This window comes from Blennius ocellaris (assembly GCF_963422515.1).
Source record: "Blennius ocellaris genome assembly, chromosome: 2".
In the NCBI taxonomy this organism is placed as follows: domain Eukaryota; kingdom Metazoa; phylum Chordata; class Actinopteri; order Blenniiformes; family Blenniidae; genus Blennius; species Blennius ocellaris.
In genome coordinates, this window is record NC_137651.1 from 26,942,719 (window position 1) to 26,964,373 (window position 21,655).

The 21,655-nt window shown below is 47.5% G+C and overlaps 1 protein-coding gene across 1 annotated transcript; it reads left to right on the plus strand.

The window, feature by feature from the left end:
- Positions 1-19,656, plus strand: LOC308137810 (mediator of RNA polymerase II transcription subunit 13-like). The gene is made up of 30 exons (XM_080506660.1): positions 1-530; positions 1,752-1,986; positions 2,416-2,584; positions 5,557-5,702; positions 5,816-6,013; positions 6,467-6,661; positions 6,766-6,922; positions 7,010-7,117; positions 7,201-7,917; positions 8,004-8,220; positions 8,940-8,970; positions 9,092-9,213; positions 9,304-9,394; positions 9,473-9,669; positions 9,780-9,979; positions 10,237-11,126; positions 11,249-11,416; positions 11,538-11,761; positions 11,888-12,083; positions 12,169-12,559; positions 14,855-15,071; positions 15,858-16,049; positions 16,149-16,372; positions 16,459-16,601; positions 16,690-16,848; positions 16,927-17,109; positions 17,251-17,396; positions 17,576-17,740; positions 18,516-18,613; positions 18,704-19,656. Exons 1-30 carry the CDS (start codon positions 465-467, stop codon positions 18,834-18,836), a joined length of 6,378 nt encoding a protein of 2,125 aa, XP_080362786.1. The 5' UTR covers positions 1-464; the 3' UTR covers positions 18,837-19,656.
- Positions 19,657-21,655: the final 1,999 nt, after the last annotated feature.

A 21,655-nucleotide genomic window follows, 5' to 3' on the forward strand; every position in this document is an offset into this window, starting at 1 on the left:
ATAGTTTTCGAGCTTTTATCGCGCACACAACTTTCCCCCCTCGCGGCGGGGTTCAAACACTGAAGTCCGTGCGGGGTTGTGTAAGCCCAGTAATGTAGCAAGCGGCTAGCCGCGGCAAGACAATACATTTCGGACGGGGATTGATGAATCGAGTCGCCGCGAGACCCCCGGTTGACGCTCTCCGGCTGCCCGTCTCGCGCTAGCTTAGCCGGCCGGCCGGGCTAGCGGCGGCTAGCGCCGGTTCGAAGTTGTCGGTTCGCCCCGCCTGGGCTAGCCGCGCTAGCAACTTGGTCAACGGCTTTTAAAGGGAGAATCACCGGTGAGAACGTCGCCTCGCTACCCGGCGGAGCGCCACCCCCCCCCACCTCCCTCACCACCACTACTACTACTACCCGGACCAGCTATTGCCCCTCCGAAGGTGATTGAGACAATGGACCTGAACGTTACGGCCACTCAGTGAAAGGATGACTTCGTGCTTTGTACCGAACGGGGCCAGTTTGGAGGACTGCCACTCCAACCTCTTCTGCCTGGTGAGTCTCTCTCTCTCTCTCTATTCCTCTCCTTCTCCCCCCTCTCTCTCCCTGCTAATGCTAGCCGAGCCGCCGAGAGGCCAGAAAGCCATTTTGGCTAATAAGGCAACAAGCTTTGTAACGTCAGTTGCAGACTGGCGTAAAGGCATTGGGCCTGCAACTTGCTAAAATCGTGATCATGCCTCAAACTTTCGCCAGCACACACACACGTACACACCACAGGACAGCCGAGAATAACGTATAAACAGGCCCCAGTCGTGTCGTTACACTGCATTGATTACATGTTTGTGCAGCTTAGCATTAGCGATAGTTAGATTGTGGTAACAGGTCAGGTCAACAAGCGGATTATTTAGCACCCAAACACACATTGTTGAGCATTAATGTACAAGACATTGCAGGTATTAATGCTACACGGAGTGGATGCCACGTTAAAATGTGACTTAATTGAGTGTGAATGTTGGGATCCTGTCAGCGTGTTTGAATCACAGGCCAGCAGACAGACAGTGGATCAGATAAAGGTTTGTGTTGTGTTTTCTCATCGAGGACGTTTTGAAACCAGGGGGTCTCTGGGGATATGGCACAGAAAACACAAGCAATGGGGAAAATAGCTGCATGGCGACAGGGAAGCATTGCAGTGAGGGAAGGTTTTCAATGCAATAAGATTTGCAGACACACTTATGATTGTAAAGAAAGGCGTAAAGTAAACAGAGACGATAAAGTTTAGACCTGGATCGGAGAAAAGCAGGTGTCGCTATTAAAGGCTTTTCATGGGGTTAGCATCATAATAACGTTTAAAAAATATATTAATATGCTTTGCTTTTGACTTATTTTCACAATGAATGACATGAATGACCATAAAAGCACTTGCCAATAAAATCTCACAGAATGATTAAATGAGAGAAGAAAAAAGGTTTAATTTAGCTGCAAGCTTGTTTCCAAGTCGAGATCTCAAATTGTCACCTTAGTAACTACCATCATATGTTGTTGGCCATGAGCAATATGGTGCAGTGAGTAATGTTGTATTGTATTGTTAAAAGTAGATCATCCAAGAATGGAAAACTTTAAAAAATGTTGGTTCAATAACCCCAAATGCACAATTGCATGTAGTTCCCAGCTTCTCGCTGCAACGTGCTAAATGTAAGAAGCCCACACGTACCACCATCCATCAGCTTAATGCAACATGTTCCTTCTCCTCACATTCTTCTTCTTCTTCTTCTTCAGGCTGATTTAACTGGAATAAAATGGCGGCGCTTCGTGTGGCAAGGACCCACTTCGTCGCCCATCCTTTTCCCGGTGACAGAGGAAGACCCCATCCTGTGTAGTTTCAGCCGATGCCTGGCGGCGGACGTGCTAAGCGTGTGGAGGAGGCACCACACCCCGGGTCGCCGGGAGCTCTGGCTCTTCTGGTGGGGCGACGACCCCAGTTTCGCCGAGCTCATCCACAATGAGCTCTCGAGTAGGTTCCCGCTATGTATGCACATTTAGCAGTCTCACTATGCACGGGGTTTCAGTGTGTAAAAACAAATGCACTTCGACAGTCGGTGCTCGTGTTTTAACACGCTCGAAACTGTGGCATGGTAGCATAATGCATTTTTAATGGCACAAAGTCCGATGACTGTCATGAAAGCCAAACTGATTTCTAGGTAGTAGCAGGTCTTTAAAACCGCTGTGGAATCTCTGGCTCACAACCACAGAAGTTCAGACTTACTCCATCAGCTGACACCGAATCTGCATGAAGTTTTGCATCTTGATTCGCAGACAAAAGAAACAGGCTGTTTATCACAATTTTGATGAAACTCTCGTTAACTATAGGACTAGGTTTAGCTTTGCGTTTTGCTGCGATCGTGCCTCGAGTCCTCTTGTGTAACGTCTCTCCTTGTTACAGGTGAAGAGGACGGCGAGTGGGAGAGCGGCCTGTCCTACGAGTGTCGGACACTCCTGTTCAAAGCCATCCACAACCTGCTGGAGCGCTGCCTCATGAACCGCGGCTTCGTTCGCATCGGAAAGTGGTTCGTTAAGCCATACCAAAAAGAGGAGAAGACTATCAACAAAAGGTATGGTCCACTTGCTGTGTTACACAAAAATGCCATGCATTCCAAAATTGAGTCTTGACATTCCACTTATGATCCAGTCTCCGGTCATAGCTGGGGCGTGTTCACTCCAGATAAACACGATTTGCCTCTGACTGTATCTGAACAGCAGCTTAGTCATATGTGGCCCGCACACGTGTTGCACCTTTAAACAGAAATACGCTCACCTTTGATGCACTTTCCTGCTGTTGTTTCGCAATCTTAACATTTCCAGTGAAAATGAGGAGTTGAAAAGGGCTTGTTAGAATTAGTCACAGCAGCGAGGTTCATATCAACAAAAGGGGCGACGCTGCCACCTGTGTTGTAATGGTGCTCTTGCTGCGCCGTGTGACACTTTCTTTCAAATACAGAAGGGGTTTAATAATTGCTGGAGGTAAATATGGCAGTTTGTCCTGAGTTGTACCTGTGCCGTGTGGCAGCGGAGATGTGAGCTTTGGCTTTTGCAGTTTTCTTTACTTGGCGCTCAATGATCTGTGAAACGCATGATTATGGACGGTATATTTGTTACTGGTTCAAATCCCACTGAGGCAAGGTCCTTTAACCCTGCTGCTTTGGTTGTGTGAGGCGCTGTTTATGCAACATTTTCAATTGAAAATGGCATACTTTTGTTACATTGTGACTGTTTGTTTATAAGTTGGGAGTCTGTGAAGACTGCACTTTAAAAAAAAAAAAAACTGCTTACCGAGTGGTTTTTTTCTCTGTTTGTTTTTCTTTTGCTTAATTCCCAGTATAATCAATGAAACTGCACCTTTTTGCAAGCGCCGAGTACTGCACACGCACGCGACGATTGTAGTAAATAGTTTTTCTGCTCATGTGCGAGCCGATGGGCAATAACAATGGAGGCATCAAGAAGAATGTCTGTGCATCACCTGGATCAGGTATAAGACAGTTTACAGAAGCTTGAACGTTTCCTGTTCTGTGCACAAGAGTGGCTGTCTTACTACAAAAACACAGCGCCGACTACTGGCCTGACCTGCACACTACAGCCATTTAACATTTGGCGACTAATCAAAACGCAAAATGTTTCTGAAAATACAAAAAACAATGTCGTTTTCATTCAGTGGTTGTCGTGTGAACATGGCCTCGGGGAGAGCACCCGGTGTGCCAAACAAACATGTGATCACATGATTGCCGCACCCGGAGTAAACCTCCAATGACGGCTTGCTGTTGACTTGCCGAAGACTGATGTGGAAGCAGGTGAAGTCTTTGTTTTTAAAGTTGTGCTGTAAAGTGAGAACCCTTAATCTCTTGCTTTTGCCGTCCTTAAATCATAAAAGTCCCATCTGGGATGCAACTGGGAAAAATGGTACCTCACGGTCAGATTGATTCAACTGTGTTATCATAAGCATGGATCTGCTTCTACAGTCGAGACACCGTCTTATAAGGAGAAGATACAGAGTGCTTTTATCTTTGTGCAGGGTAACCATGACACTCCAGTGTTGACTGTAATGCTCCTTCTGCTGCCCTGATTTCACTCCTGTAAAGGGTTTATATATGGAAGGTGCAATGTGCTGTGTTTGATGTAGAACCTACTGCCAGATCCATTTGCTTTGAGTCGCCGGGGTCTTTCAATTCCGAGAAAATCCTTATTCCCAGGATTACGTCAGCTGTTCCAACATGATGGACCGTGTCTGGATTATTACACTTTGCAACTAATTACATCATGGACAGTACGCGTGTTTAGTTGAAATGAAAAATGGTATGAAATCCCAGTCACTCACCAAGTTATGTAATTTTTAAAATGGGTTAAATGAATTGCAATTGAATAGGCCAGATTACTTGGATTGACAGTAGAGACATAGTGTCAGGGTCATGTTTATCTACAAGGACCAAACTGGTTTGTGTTGTAGAAATGCATGCTTGTGGTGAACCGAAGGCAGCGTGTAAATATGTCTGCTTCAGAAACGGCTCCTGCGCTGCTGTATTTCCTTACCCCTCGTACATGAAGGGTGGTGGCAGAGATTTAGTGCGCGCTCTTGAATGAAGGGCCTGGGGAACCCTACAGTTGCCTGACAAGCTAATTTGAGCCTCAGCGTTTTTGGCCGCGCTCATCCAGGATCACTCGTGTTTGATGCACGACCCCTTGGCTCGGTTCCCTGTGGCAACGTTATGAATGGTTTCAGAAAGTTTGAGCAGCTTTTGAGGGAAACCAGAATGGATGTTTGGAAGACGAGGTGATTTATTGCTCACTGGTGTTTAGCCTGTTTTTTTTTTTTTTTTTTAATATACAGAGGTCTGTGAGTGTGTGTGTGGAGGCACCAGGGCAGCACCTCGAACAGAAGAGTCTGGCAGTCTTGCTGTCGCCTGCCCTCTCAGGCTGGTAAACACAGCAGTCTTTGGAAAATGCTGAATGTGCACTGTGGTTTTACAGCAACCATGTCAACAAGTACTATTTTAGTGCATTTAGCCGACTGGCCTTCCAGACATGGTTGGAGAATAAAGATGTATATTGTTTGAGCATTTCAGCGCTGCAACAATTTCCAGGATTGGTTTTTTTGGCCCGTGTGTTGCATTACATGGCTTGATTAAAAATTCAACGTAGTGTAAAATCTTGTGCATTACAGGCTGCAGGTATTTGCAGAATTGTCTGTGTTTTTTTTTTTTGTTTGTTTGTTTGTAAAAGTAGCCACCATCACCTGAAGGCATGACATGAATCAGAGAGCACCTTCAAATTTTCAAGGAAACTTGACTTTCACACTGCCTTCTTTCTTTTCAGCCTTGCCTTTTACTCTTGAGTCATACTTGACTGTCAGTGATGGAAAGCGCGCGTTGATAACCTGAGTAGCCTTCGGGGGTTTTCATTATCTCCTGAGTGCTCAAGTCAAGTAGATTCTTTATGAAGTAACGATGTGCTTTTGCTCTCAGACTGGTCTTTTTAAACATTACAGTGGCTCTTTTTGTGTGTGACCCCCCCCCCCCCCCCCACCCCTCTGCAGCGAGCACCTCTCATGTGCGTTCACCTTCTTCGTACACGGCGACAGCAACGTGTGCACGAGCGTGGAGATCGCCCAACATCAGCCTCTCCAGCGGCTGAGCGAGGAGCACCTCAGCCTGGCGCAGCAGAGCTCCAGCTCTCTGCAAGGTACGTTGGGGGGGGGGGGGGGGGGGCGCTTCAACTGGCCCACGTCCCTTTTGAATTGGGTTCATTGGCAGTTTCTCGTCCTACATGAGCGTTGCGATCTCTCCGCTGTGCAGTCATCCTGAGTCCCTATGGTTTGAACGGGACCCTCACCGGCCAGGCTTTTAAGATGTCAGACCACCCGACTCAGAAGCTCATAGAGGAGTGGAGGCAGTTTTACCCCATCAGCCCCAATCCCAAGGATGTCCAGGAAGACAAGATGGAAGACACAGACTGGGAGGACGACTCCCTGGCAGCGGTGGAGGTCCTCGTCGGTAAGTTACCTCAGTAGAAGAAGCAGCATGGATGTTTATAAAGTGAAGGTTACTCCAAGTTAGATTACCTTCAGGGCTGTGATAAGTTGAAACGACTGAATTCTTCTTATTTAGTGGTGTTTCTCAGCACATTCTTACTGCTGAGAACAACACCGACACAGTTCAGTTTTCAGGACTGAGTTTAAATGAGGTAAAATGTAAATGTTTGGATGTAAACACAGAGCAGTGGTGGTTTAGAGGTCAGGGGAGTGAACATGTGGATCTTACAAGCCTCTGTGGCAACCTGAAGACAAAGAAGGCATTATTAGTTTATGATTTATCGTCGCATGTATTGGAATTTAAAGCCTAGATATTTTTTGCCACAGCAGCAATTGTGGCATCTGCAATTATTTTTGGTATGTTGAGTTATATTCTTGTGAATGTTGCTGAAAACTTGATGCGTTTTTGCTGCAGCGGGAGTAAGGATGGTCTACCCTTCCTGCCTGGTGCTTCTCCCCCTGTCGGACCTCCCTGCTGTGGTCCCTCAGGGCTCAGCCAACACCTCAGGAAGCCTTTGTGGTGCTCAGCATGGCCAAGCTGCTCATCGAGACCCCGCCATGTCCTCCGTCACTCTGACACCTCCGACATCTCCAGAGGAGGCTCAGACCGGTGAGAGTCGGAGCCACGTGAAACACTTCCGCAGTCATCTGGTCGTATTCCTCTTGGATTTGAGCATTTTGAATATTGTTCTCTTTCCTCACCCTCCGCCACAGATTATCAGCCTGCCCAGAGGTGGCTCAAATTGTCCTCTGCATCTGACGGCTCCAACTGCAACAACACACTTCATGGGGGTAAAATCCCTCGCAGGCTCGCCAGCCAGATGGTGGCATCTGTGTGGCAGGAATACAACATAAACCGTACAGGGAACAAGTGCGTTCCTCCATCTCTTTCGCAAAATTTGCATTTCTGCTTAAAATTTTGCTTCACTTAACAGATTTTTGTTTTGTTTTTTTCTAGGAGGAAATTCACTACCTTGACAAATGGGAGCTGTGAAGAGGAGTCTGACAAAGCTGGACTCTGGGATTTTGTTGAATCGACTCACAGGCCACATTGTAACTGCTCCAGGTGTGTGAAGCAACGTGCGTCTTAAACAGTGCTTTTGTGCCTTTGAGTGAATCAAAGTTCTGTAAGTACTCTTTGCTTTACAGACACAAGAATCAGAAGCAGCGATCCGGCAGCACCTCAGGACACCCGCCCTCATCAGGCCAGCCCACCCAGCCGCCCGCCAAGCACAAGCTGGGGGAGAAGCTGGAGAAGGGGGAGAAGCAGCAGAAGAGGCCGCAGACGCCATTCCACCACCGCAACTCTGTGAGCGAGGAGCAGTCGCTGGAGCCGCAGACGCAGAGGCTTTGTCTCCGGCCGCAGGAGGAGGGCTCGTACCCCAGCCTGCACCACGTGGACACGGTGCCATCCAAAGCCCCCACGCTGCACGCACACGGCCCCGCCGCAGACCTGGTGGGCTCCCCGCCGCCCCCTCCGCTCAGTCCTCATCCCTGTGACCACGGAGAGAGCGACATGACCCCCGGTGGCATGAAGAGCTCGTCCACGCCCATCCACCAACCCTTCTACCCGCCGTCGGTGGAGCCGTGTCTGATGCCCCAGAAAGCTTCTCCCCAGGAGCATCAGCTGGAGAACATACCCATGCCGTTGCCCTTCGCTCCAACCTACAGCGAAACCCTGGAGCCTACCGTCTTTGTAGGTTCGGCCATCAACCCCAACGAAGACTCCACCCACAACCCCTGGAAGTACTTCAACCTGCCCAGGAAGAAGGCGGCCAGCTTCCTGACCCCTTCGCTACCCATTGATAAAGTACGGGACGATTTTGGAAGCAGCGGCGGAACAGAAAGTATCGTCTCCGTCACTGAGTAAGTATTCGGTTTCTCTTCTTCGGGTGCATCGAATTGAATTCTGCTCTTTGTTCTGTGTCTCTAAACGATCGACTTCCTCTCAGGTTGATGTCGACGTCCTCGCATCCCCTGAAGGTGTCTCAGGAGCTGGTTAGGACGTACGCTCAGCGGAGAAACAGCCATCTCGGTTCCACTGCAGGCGGCGATGAAGACGGTGAGGAGCCGGACCCTTACGCCTTCGTAGAAGGAGACGAAGAGTTCAGCTTCACTGAGAAAAAGGACAAGCCTGGAGGCGAGAAGGAAGGCGGCAAGAAACACAAGGTTTGGGAATGCAGTTCTACCTCAATTCATGCTTTCTGCTTCTGGTCATTTGCAAGCCTTTTAAAAGAACATGTGGATAAAATCCAGGGAAACTTTAAATCTTTCCACGACTTTCATTTATTTCCTCTGGCGACATGCTGCTGGCAATAATTTTTGTTCATCACAGAAGGTAATAAAATTTACTAACTGGAGGTTTAAAGATTTTAGCAACTATTCTTGTTAGAATGGTTGACTGAAATCATGTTTAAATAAAATTGCCTCCTGTGTTGATGTCTGTTAAAATGAAGCACGAGATTGAATTTGGATGTATAGTAAGTCGGACGGGGAAAAAGTTTTTTTTTTTTTTTTTTATTAAATCCTATTTCCTAAATATTCATTAAAATATGCTGGTGTCCACAGAAACAGTTGTATGCCATACCACCAGCCAATATTAAAGTATGTCTGTTGAACAATTCACCGGCTTGCTTGGATTTAATGTTTTACATATTTTGAGGATGTTTTTAATTTTCAACACATTGGCAATATAGCAAATCATCTTCCTTTGTTTTTTTTTTTTTATTGAGTTGTTTGGTTTGTCTTTATACATGTGTGAAATGCAGGTACCTTATCAAAACAATGCCCCAGAATTCCATATCACTATCATACAAACAGCTACTTGCTGTCAATCTTTATGAATGGTTGTAAATAAATTAATCTTGTGATCATGGTCTTCGACACAGATGGATGACGGCACTGGATCCTCTGGTGACGGTGAGAAAATCCTTCTTATGACGAGTCTCCCTTTCAGTTTGGATATTGAATTAAATAGAATGTCTTCAGTTGTGGATCTTTTTTTTGAGTTTTTGCCCTCTGCTTCCATCTCGCCACGTAGATGGTCAAGGTCCATCAGGAAATAAGCCTTCAGCCTCTACGAGCCTCATCCATGAGAACGACTTGGCTGTGTCCTACAGCGACCTGGACAAAATCTTCAACTCCGATGAAGACGAGCTTGCAGTAAGTAGCAAAGTTCATCCAGAACGTGAACTTGTTGACTCTTTGACATGCATTAAGTATGTTTGGCATATTTTGTTCTTCATCACACAGCCTGGATCCAAAAGAGCAGGCGTCGGTGCGGAGGACAAGTTTGGCTCTAAAGACGGTAAATCGGCTGCGTTGGATCCCCTCTCCTGCATAAGTAAGAAGACTCGGCATCGTGTGCATCACCGTAACTCTCATAGGTGTCGTGTCGAGAGGAGTAACACTGTTTCTGTAGGCTCAGCAGACCTGCACCAGATGTTTCCCACCCCGCCCTCCCTGGAGCAGCAGGGTTACTCTCCCATGAACTCCGGGAGCAAGGATAGCCTGGAAGCAGGCGCGGGCCTCACCCTGTTGGACGGGAGCCAGCTCAACAACCACTTCAAGATGGAGGTGGAGGAGGGCTTCTGCAGCCCAAAGCCATCTGAAATCAAGGTAAGATGCGTCACAAAACCTCAAAGTCCGGGGGGGGGGGCATTGAGCTACATCAGTGTTTTTCCAGTGTGGTTGTTGGCTGTGAGTGACCCGCCTGTGTCTGCCTTCAGGACTTCTCCTTTGTGTACAAGCCGGAGACGTGCCAGTCCGTTATTGGCTGTTCGATGTATGCACCTCTGAAGATGCTACCGAGCCAGTGTCTCCTGCCCATCAAGCTGCCAGAGGACTGTGTGTACACACCGAGCTGGACTCTGGGCAAAATGGAACTGATACCCCCAGTGTCCAGTATCAATCTCCTCACCAAAGACAGGTAAATACGTCCTGGATCCATACCGAGTGCCAGCAAATGGTCTATAAGGATCCACTGTAACCAAGTGGACCATTTTGGTTCAAATTTGTGATGTCTTTGTTTGCATTTTTTTTTTTTCGTTTTATCTGAATAATCACAGTTTTTTTTTTTATGAAATAAAATTGGCCAGACTAACAATACAATACCAAATGTTGCTGATTGAATATTTGACGATGACATGAAATTAATTGGAATCTGTGTTTCTCTTTGTGTTGCAGTAATGTCCCCAGTGTGGAGCCGGACTATAGCCAGACCTACACCCCTCAGACACACACACCCTTCATGTCCAGCAGCGCTCCTCCCAGCAACAGCGGCACGGGTATCCTACCATCCCCGGCTACGCCGCGCTTCTCTGTGCCCACGCCTCGAACGCCCCGCACCCCACGGACTCCCCGCGGTCCGTCCAGCGTGCAGGGCTCCCTCAAGTACGACAACTCGGACCTTTACTCTCCGGCCTCCACGCCCTCCACCTGCAGACCCCTCAGCTCGGTGGAGCCGGCCACGGTGCCCTCCATCCCCGAGGCCCACAGCCTCTACGTCACCCTCATCCTGTCCGAGTCGGTCATGAACCTCTTCAAGGACTGCAACTTCGACAGTTGCTGCGTGTGCGTCTGCAACATGAACATCCGGGGCGCGGACGTGGGCGTGTACCTCAAGGACAACGGCGAGGCGCAGTACCCCTGCACGTGCGGATTCAGCGCCGTCGCCAATCGGCGCTTTGGCCAATCGGCCGGCCTCTTCCTGGAGGACGAGCTGGACGTGGTGGGACGGGGCTCGGACTCCAGCCGGGACACGGAGCGCTGTTTCGAGGAGCTCCGGGCGTCCACCACACACAAGTCGGGCAGCCTGAAGGAGAAGCCTCCAGATGAGCTCATCCAGCTGCTGCAGGACCAGTGCACCAACCCTTTCGCCCCCATGGCAGGTGTGGAGTACTCCAAAACCACTTCAGCACCCAGTTCCTTCGTGAGGGTGGAAGAGAGAGACTGTTATAACGACTGCTACATGGCACTGGAGCATGGCAGGCAGTTCATGGACAATATGTCCGGAGGGAAAGTGGATGAAACACTAGTGAAAAGCACCTGTCTTCATCAGTGGCCAAAATGCAAATGTATGTATTCACATGCTACTACAAATTTCTTCTTTGACGTGATTGTTAATGAAGAGGAAAGCTGCTCCCATCAGCCTTTTTCCTAATGTTTTTTTTTTTCTTTTTTCTTTTTCTTCTTGCAGCAACAGACATGAGCAAGCTGTTCTCTCAGGATGTCCTGCGGGTGTTGTTGGCCCTCCAGCCGGTGCTGCAGGACACCATTCAGAAGAAGAGGAGTGTGCGCTCTTGGGGTGTTCAGGGACCCCTCACCTGGCAGCAGTTCCACAAAATGGCTGGGAGGGGATCATATGGTATGCAGAGGGTGGTGTTTTGGATTTTCAAAGATCAATTTGTGAATAATGAGGTGGTCGGTCACTTTGCTGTTAACAAATGGTTTGTCATCTTTTTTTTCTTCTTCCCGCCCAACCACAGGTACGGATGAGTCTCCGGAGCCTCTGCCAATCCCGACCTTTTTGGTTGGCTACGAGTACGACTTCGTGGTGCTGTCTCCTTTTGGGCTGCCCTACTGGGAGAAGCTTCTCCTGGATCCATTTGGTTCGCAGAGAGATGTCGGCTACGTGGTCATCTGCCCCGAGAACGAGGCACTGCTCCACGGGTCCAAGACGTTTTTCAAAGATCTCAGTGCTATGTATGAGGTATGCACCTGGCAGTGTGTGAAACTTGTTCTCCGTGTTCCAACTTGCCCGCTAAAACAGTTTCGAGCACCGCGGTAGTGATTCACACTTTCATTTTTGCATTTGCCGTCTCTTTCATCCCAACAGGCATGCCAGCTGGGGCAGCACAGGCCCATCTGCAAGAGTCACCCAGAGGGCATTTTGAAGGTCGGTTCCACAGAAGGCAGGAGCATGACGGAGCAGCCCCTCAGTGACTGGTTCCTTAAGATGGCTGCTCGAGATGGAAACAATGAAGCCTTTAATAAGCTCAAACTATTCGCCCAAGTGTGCCGCTACGATCTCGGTAACAAGTTTGTCTATTCGACGAAAAACACGATGCTTGTGAAGTCAATACAATCATTATTAATACTCCTTTTGTGACGTTGCAGCGCCGTACCTGTCCAAGCAGTCTTTGGACAGCTCTCTGTTGTCGCAGCGCAGCCCAGCCCCGGCCCCTGCTGCCGCCGCCCCCTCCTCCTCCCAGACCTCCAGCTCTTCCAGCACCTCAGGACTCCAGAGCACCAACACTACCAGCTCCAGCACCAGCTCTGCCCAGGTCAACAGCACGCCTCCCTCCTCCTCCTCCTCCTCCTCAGGCTCCCAGACTATCGGAGGAATGACCGCAGGCAAGCCAAGCTCCTACTCGCCATTTGGGACGGCAAGTCTGCAGGGCGGCGCGTCTCAGAACGGGCCCCAGTCGAACCCACAGGGTGTGGGACCCCTGGCAGAGAACGGACCCTCTGCTCACCAGCCTGCAGGGGTCACCGAGGCACCAGAGAGGTAGGCTGTCTTTGTGTTTTAAAGACCAACCAACAGTTGCGTGGCGACTGTTGGTTCCCCGCCGAGAGAGACGAAACGTCATGAGCTTGTCGGTAGTTTCTCTATTGAGTCAAGTCACAACTCGCATGAACTCACCAAGAAGCATCAAAGATCATTTTTTGATCAGCGTGATGGAAACAACTTGGTTAAAGCTAATGTAGACCAGCATTTCCCAAACTGTGGGTCCAGACTGGTGTAGCAGGGGTCCTAACAATTTAGCGAATTCACCGTGCAAAATATTTAAGTGCTGCTTTTTCACTATTAACTGTGTGGCTCAAGTGCAGCTGTCCACCCCGTTGTAATCTGCTACTGCAACTTAAGACCGTGTAGCGCCAATACTATTAACAGAACTCCTGGTTTGTAATAAATGCATTCAATAACACGTTTTAACTTCATGGTTTTAGCTGAAATAGTTTGCTGTTGACGAAAGTGTATAGATTTGAAAGCATGAAATGCAGAAACACTTGGACTTGCTTGTTTGTAATAGAATGTCTCTCCAAGTACAGTTCACTACATTCAGCTCTCGTGTTGTTCAAAACGGCTTCCAGCCTGAGATCCACTCTTGTAACGCACAGGCCGACAAGTTTAATACATTTGTTTTGCCGTGTGATTATTGGGGAGTGGATGATGTCATGTGAACAGTAAAGCCATGAAGGTGGAGGTGTCCATGGCGTTGAGACGGTGTCGGTGACGGCTGCTAGTGAAAGATGTTAAAAACGATAGGAAGACATGTCGTTGAGTCTGATTGCATCTGATGGTTTGTGGAGAGAATGACTCCCGAGTCTGTTAACCCAGTTACCGTATTTTCTGCCCTATAAGGCGCACCGGACTATAAGGCGCACCTACATTAATTGACATAATTTACAACCTTGTTCATATATAAGGCGCACCGCCCTATAAGGTGCATGGAATAGACCAGTGGTCAGCAACCTTGACAGCTCAAAGCCATTAGGTTACATTTTCCACTGATTCTAACACCCAGAGAGGTGCACATGCCTTATTTTGATAATCCTACCTGCAGCCTATGCCAGGAGGACACTACACACAAAACCTTCTTCACTGCTGGTTGACAACTTACAACTACCAGTAATAATAATGATAATAAACTAAACTACGTGAAGTAAGCAACAAAAACACAACACAACACAATTATTACCGACACCACAAACCAAATATAACCCCCAATAATTGCATTTAAAACACCACAAACAGCTGCAATGAATTATGGGAGTTTCTATCGGCTGCACTGAGGAGCTCAGGATGTCCCATCATGCCTTGCAGCGACAAATTTTGTGTTGTTGGAGGTTATTGTGGGTTTTTGTTGGGCTTGTGTGTGTGTTGATTGTGTTTATGCTGTGTTTTTGTTCCCCAGTTTAGGGAGTAATTATTTCATCTAGTTTATTTTGGTTTGTTAGAATGTTGGTGTGCAACCATGAGTGATGAATGTGTTGTGTGGAGTGTCGTCCGCTCTGAAGCTCCGGTAGTGAAGTTAGAGTTGTCAAAATAAAAGCTTCTGGGTGTTCAGCTGGCAAATAGCAGTCTCAAGTAGCGCAATTCTTCCATATATAAGGCGCACCGGGTGATAAGGCGCACTGGCAGCTTTGGAGAAAATTTGAGGTATTTAGGTGCGCCTTATAGGGAGGAAAATACGGTAAGTCATCAACCCAATGAATCGCGTTGACCAAGTCTTATTAAAAGTATTAAGAGAAGTAAAGTGTGACAACCCTTGATGCACAAATTCCTCGCTTCTGGCGAGGCTGCCAGGAAATGTTTGGAGGATTAATAATGCCTTTCTGAGAGATACCTCAAAATTACGTTAGACACATTTATGGATGCAACCTGTTACTACTTTGAGCTCTGTCGCGCTCAGATTGCTTATTGGAATTTGCACTTTTTTTTTTTTTTTGCGGTACTCTGACATTTCAGAGTTATGAACACCTTATAATACCGGAAATGAGAATTCATTTGGAATTGGGCTTTATTCATCTAGTGCCAGTTAGAACAGCCATCTGATGGTACATTTTCTCAGAAAATAGTTGCGTTTCGGAGATGAAATCAGAGAAAAGGAAAGAACAGAAGCACATTGGTAGGGACTAAAGAAGGACCGGGAGAGAAGCTCTTTATGATGAAATCAAACCGCAGCTTCACTGAAAAAATAAATAGACTGTTATTCTGACGCTGAGAGAGAGTCTCGGTACCGCAAGAGAGTGAACGGCTTCCGCCTTCTGAATAAATGACCTTGCTTGTTCTCAACAGCACCATGGAGCGGGACAAAGTGGGGAAGCCCACGGACGGAGAGTCCCACGCCGTTTCTTACCCTCCCGCCATAGTGGTGTACGTGGTGGACCCCTTCAGCTACGAGGACGCCGACCGGGAGGTCCACTCCAGCGCCTACACGCTGGGCCTGCTGCGCTGCTACATGGAGATGCTGCCGTTTCTGCCCGCGCGCATCAGAAACGCCGTCTCGGTGCAGGTACGAGCCCCCGCCCCGCGGTCTCGCGTGACTGTGGAAAACGCCTTTGAAACGATCTGCTCCCAGTTTAGCTGCGGCACGAAATAGAGGTGAGAGCGAGCAGGGGACTCATTAACAGCCAGTAGTTGGTGGCGGCGGCCGTCACACCTGCGACACCGTGGCATAAGGTTGCGTCGGGGGGCCAGAGGGAGTTCAGACACGCTAATGATTTAAATGTACGGATGTCTGCTAACCCACGCCTCGTACGTTTCCGTCCTCTCCAGCCGTGATAATATTGTTTGATCAGTGCATCAAAGCAGCGTTTTGCACAGTTGTATAATTAATGCGACCATGTCGGAGTCCTCCGTGTGCTTTGTGTTTGCTCTCGTCTCCATTTAAAAGTGAGCCGGCTGAAAAATCCTGTTGGCTTTCAGGAATGTGTCGACTAAAATAATTAGAATGTTCTCTTTGAACACAACACGGCTGAAACCCGAGCTAAACAATGAGGAGCGCTTCAGTTTACTCTGGGCGGTGCTTCATAGCTCGGTGCCGTGTTTACATTTGTTATGCAGGTTCTTGCTTCTGACTGGAGCAAAGAAAAGGAAAAGGTTAGATTTTGTTTTAGTTCAATGGAGCAAAAGATACACAGTCGACCTTTGTATGTTTGTTCTGCCAACGTCTATTGCTATTTGTCTTCAGGGTTTTGTCTCATTCAATGCAGCCTGCAGCTTCCGTCAACAGTTCAGCGGGGAGCTGAAGGGAGAAAATTTAAATGCGAGTTTCTCACGATGGTGTTTCCTGTGTCAGATTGTTCCCTGTCAGTATCTGCTGCAGCCCGTGCGCAGCGGGGAGCGCCACGTCTACGGCCAGCACCTCAAGTCCCTGGCCTTCTCGGTGTTCACCCAGTGTCGTCGGCCTCTGCCCAACTCCACCAACTTCAAGGCTCTCACGGGCTTCGGCCCCGGCCTGGCCATCGACATGGCGCTCAAGAACCCGGAGGCAAGTCGTCCAGCTGCACCTCCGCAGCTGCTGAAGCTGTGACTGTTTTTAACAACAACAAAAAAACCACAACAATAATTTACATCTTTGTTTGTGCAGAGGCCCGAGTGTCTGCGTCTGTACACGCCGCCCTTCATCTTGGCTCCAGTGAAAGACAAGCAGACGGAGCTCGGGGAGACGTTCGGCGAGGCGTCGCAGAAGTACAACGTCCTGTTTGTTGGCTACTGCCTGTCCCACGACCAGCGCTGGCTGCTGGCCTCCTGCACCGACCAGCACGGCGAGCTGCTGGAGACCTGCATTATTAGTATTGATGTCCCGAACAGGTGTGCACCCTCCCGACAAGTCGACACACCCGGGGAACCACTGAGCCTTCGCTTTACTGATCGTGTCTAACCCCCCCCCCCCGCAGGGCTCGCAGAAAAAAGGGTTTGGCCAGACGCCTGGGTCTGCAGAAGCTGTGGGAGTGGTGCCTCGGCCTGGTGCAGGTCACGTCGCTGCCGTGGAGGGTGGTGATTGGACGGCTTGGCAGGATGGGTCATGGCGAACTGAGAGGTACAAACACACACACACACACACACACTTCTGCAGCGTCTGCAGTTTCTGTCTTCACATGATAACGATGATGACGTCCGCCCTCCAGACTGGAGCATTCTGCTGAGCAGAAGGAACCTGCAGTCGCTCAGTAAGCGTCTGAAGGAGACGTGTCGGATGTGCGGCATCTCGGCGGCCGACACTCCCAGCATCCTCAGCGCCTGTCTGGTTGCCATGGAGCCCCAGGGTTCCTTCGTCATCATGCCGGGTAAAAAAGAAGAAGAAGCGCTTGGACGTGGTTGCTTTGTGTTGGGAGGGAATCTGACCCCCCTCTCTCTCTCTGCAGACTCGGTGTCGACGGGCTCGGTGTTTGGCCGCAGCACCACGCTGAACATGCAAACGTCTCAGCTGAGCACACCTCAGGACACGTCCTGCACACACATCCTGGTGTTCCCCACGTCCGCCATGGTGCAGGTCAACACCAACACTTCAGAGCCCATCGACATCAACTTCAACCCCATAAATCCTGGTAGGTGACGGAGCCACGAGTGTGTGGGGGGGAAAAATACATCACTTTGGTGTTTTTTCTTCTTCATGTCCAGAGATGCTGACTCGTACAATTTAGATTTTTTTATATTTAATTTTGGGTTGGTTTTTTTTTTGTCTGCAGACGGATCTGATGGGATGGGCATCTTCGATTTGTTCGACAACGACATGGTGGATCCAGACCTCATCAACATCCTGCCCAACTCTCCCACAACCTCGCCGGTTCACTCCCCCGGCTCCCACTACCACCAGGGAGGAGACGGAAGCAAGGTCTGGCACTTTTCCCCCCCGCAAAGATTAGAGTCTAAGAAATACCAAATGACGACATTTAAATGTACTCAGCAGACCGTAAAGTCCGCTATATTCACTGACGAGAAAATAACAAAGAAAACGTGGTAGCGGTTGATATTTCGGTGTTTCTGCTCGTTAACGTCCTGCTGGTGTTCCAGGGTCAGAGCGCCGATCGCATGGAGTCCCACGAGGAGGCTCTGAGCATCCTGCAGCAGCCCATGGCTTTGGGCTACTTCGTCTCCACGGCGAAGGCCGGACCGCTGCCCGACTGGTTCTGGTCCGCCTGCCCTCAAGCCCAAAACCAGTGCCCACTCTTCCTCAAGGTGAAGGCTCACTTCCTCCTTCTGGTCTCGGTGCCCATGTTTACGGTCGTGAGACGTCATAAAGTCCCGAGCAGAAGGTCCAATTAAGGTTTTCACAGGATTAACTTTTGGGGTTTTCAATTGATTAGAAAATCTTGATTTTTGCAGACGATCACTGAAATGATCCGAAAAACGCTGCCGCGGTGGATGAAGGATGTTTATAAAAAGCTTTGGGTCGTTAAACAAATGAATGTGGAGGTTTGGAATTAATGGGATGGAACAAAAATGGAGGATCAAACCTTTTTATAACTCAATTTATCATTGCTTGAATGAAAACAAATTAAATTGATGGGCTTTAATGAGAAAAGCTGCAGACTGTCAGACTTTGATATGTCAAAGTTATGATTTAGATTCCATGTTGATTTTAGAGACTTTTAATAGAACTGCTGCTGAAAGCAAGGAAAATAAACCAATTCAAAATGACAATAAATCAGCTATAAAAAAAAAAAAGTAATCAATGCAACTTAAAGTTCACACTAGAAATACACAACTTTACAAACGGATGCATCATTTTATTTGTTTAAACCTTTTATTTGGTTCCAGGTGAGTTTGATTTTTATAAAGTTGCTCGACCTGCTGCTCCGGCGACGATGACGATGAAGGTCGCCGATATAAAACTCCTTCCTCTCGTCTGACGTCGTGTGGAAAACGACTGCCGTCTCGACGCGTTTGTCAAAGCTGGAAGCTCGAATTCACTCTTCTTCTTCTTTTTTTTTTTTGCAAAATGTATTTCCAGGCCTCCCTGCACCTGCACGTGTCTTCTGTCCAAGACGAGCTCCTGCACAGTAAACACTCCCACCCGCTGGACTCCAACCACACCTCCGACGTGCTCCGGTACGACGCCGCCGGCTCAGTTCCCAAGTGAAAAACCGCCTCCCTGCTTCCGCATGACTGACGGTCTGTTTTCCCTCCCGCCCCCACCAGATTCGTTCTGGAGCAGTACAACGCCCTCTCCTGGCTGACGTGTGACCCCGCCACCCAGGACCGGCGCTCCTGTCTGCCCGTTCACTTCGTGGTGCTCACACAGATGTACAACTTCATCATGAACATGCTCTGAACTCCTCCACGCGATCAAAGTGCTCAGATCTGACATCTGGATTCGTCACACTCCCGCCGGGGGGGAGGGGAGGGGGGGAGGCAGCCTCCTCCTCCTCCTCCTCCTCCTCTTCCTCCCTCCTGGCATTTCTCACTAAACTCTGGAAGTTTCCAATCAATCAGATGCCAAGAATCCATTTTAGCATTTTGGATGATCAAGGGACGTTTCATAAAAGGAGAATTTTTTGTTTTGTTTTGTTTTTCTTTATAATGACTGTAGATTGCAATCTATGAAATTTTATCTTAATGAAATGCCTGCATATATTATTTATTGTAAGTTTTTAAATGTGGAATTTTTAATGCTTAATATCTTTTATATATTACAAATCCTAGAGGGTGTGTACATCTCACTGTAAAGGAATCGGTTTCAAAGTGTAATTTTCTCAATTACAACAAAGACAAACCTGTTCAAGTGAATTTGCTGTAGATTGCTTTTAGAATATTATTTTTTCAAAAGGGTACAGACCTTTCTATTGCCATGCTGTTTAAAAAAAAAAACCCAACAAACAAACAACAACAAAAAAATGAAGTAAAAGACGCTGGCCTGGGCATTTGTGTCCCACCCAATGAGTGGATGAGACTTACCTCTCTGTCTGCTTCGGCTCCAGAGTCTCTCGCACAGTAACTCAATGAGCTCTGAAGAGGAATTAAAAAGGTACATTGTCAGATTATATATTTTATATAACAGATTTAGGTAATTGTGTGTGTATACTTGTATATATAATTGTGTGCCGCTACTGATGGTGCAGCTTCTGTTTTAGGAATAAAGTGCGTCTACCTTACCGGCTTCATTCATGCTCGTTTTTTTTTGTTGTTGTTATTGTGACACGTCGGGGAGGAATCTCCTCGGGTTTCCCATAATGCAACTGGAGAGCAATTTTATACCACATAGAAACTGCGGATGAGTCGCAGTGAATCGCCGCGCATTCATCTCCAGGGTCCTTTAAATCTTTTTTTTTTAAAGGTTAAGAATGACACGACCATGAAGATGCCGTCCACACGAGAACGCCGGTTTACATAAACGCACTTTTTGGCAAATCATCCACATGAGGCGGGGGTTTTTTTTATGTATTTGATGAGTCACAGCACCCCTAAAGGCCTGGCATATGTACTACATCCCCTTGTTCATAGCAACATGTGGACAGATTTTTTTTTTTTTTAAGAAGAACTGGAAGTTTATTGGACATTTGACTGAATTTTGAACCAGAAAGTATCATTGAAATGGGCTTAATGTTGACCTTTTTGTCAATTTATCTACTAATTGTGAAACATTTTGCAAAAAATCCATATTTTTTTATCAAAACTTCTCAATGCCACAAGAAAGAAAAAGTTTACATTGAACGGTTTTACCAATGAAATTGGACTGCATGTGAAGCGTAAATCGTCACAACCGGATCTGTTCACTTTTAATTCATCTCCCATTGAGAGAACTCGGCGTGTCCGTCGCCTCCACCTCTCGTCTTTCACACTGCGCCGCGGTCTCCAAACCAAACGGCCTTGAAAACCAGCTTCACTCCTGCTGCTCTACTGCCACTCAACTCCATCAATGTCCCGTTCCTCCTCTTCCTCCTCCTCTTCACCTCAGTTCTGTACTTTCCGTTCTCTGGATGGTTCCTGTTGTCGCCTCGATTATAAGCTTCGGCGCAAATCTTTTGGAGGGAATCCAGAGAAAAGGCAGATCAAATGTCACTTTCAACTTAAATGTTTATGTGGAAGTTGGTTCTTAATTAAATAAACTTTAATCCAACAATCTCCTCTCTGCAGTCAAAAATCCTTCTTTTCCTGCGTTTTTCAGGCAATTTTGACATTTTAGCAGAGAATTGAATAGAAATACTTTATTAATCCCAGAGGGAAGCTCCTTTAAGCTTTGCTCCACACAGAATGAATAGAAAGAAATTAAAGGTTAGATCAAATAAGACAGGATAAATGTTAAAGCAGCAATTTTAAATATTAATGCACAAGGCTTAACAGTGACAAATACAAACACAGAAAGGATTAAATTAATCAAAGCACAACAAACACTATTAACAGAGAGGCATCATGGAGGCTTGTGGCCACAGGAAGGAACATTTCAACCATTTTAACATATTTTCCAAGCAGTTTTATTAATACTTTTGATCCCAAATGAATGTCATTTTTAAAATGTAATAAAAAAATCTCATGCATTTTCGTTTATTTTGGTGTAAATTAGTGACAGCTTCAGGCCTCCACGACAAAAAGGTGAAAGCTCCACATGTGGCAGCAGAGCTGCACGTTGCACTAATTACTTATTCAATCCTTCCAAACAGTTGCAGTTAAAGTCCACGGATCAGCAAAGTAGTAGGAATGCAATTCTTCTGGGTTCTTCCACCTCACAGCAGTTTATTACATAACACACCCAAGGCAGTGGCAACAGTCCTAATTGGCAGTGGAAGCTTTGAATTCAACTCCATTTACATACACTTGAGATCTGTTTTCTTGCAGAGGCCAAACAAACACGAATAATGATCAACCAGCAGTAGATGGCAAGGAGGGGTGTGACGTGTGGCAAGATATCTGATTCAGGTGTCACGAGAAACTGCAAGAGAAAAAAAAAGAAAAAGATACGGAAAGAGTTTATGGGAAGATTCTCCCTAAACGCTCGGATCAGCGGGTCAATTTAAACGTTGTTTTCGCAAGGAATTGTGGGGCAGAATGAGTTCGCCTCCTTTGCGAAAGGATGCATCTATGCTATCCTATGCTAAAGGAGGCAACAAGCCTCCTTTTCTTTGCTCATTGAGAATTCCGACAGTCCTCATCATG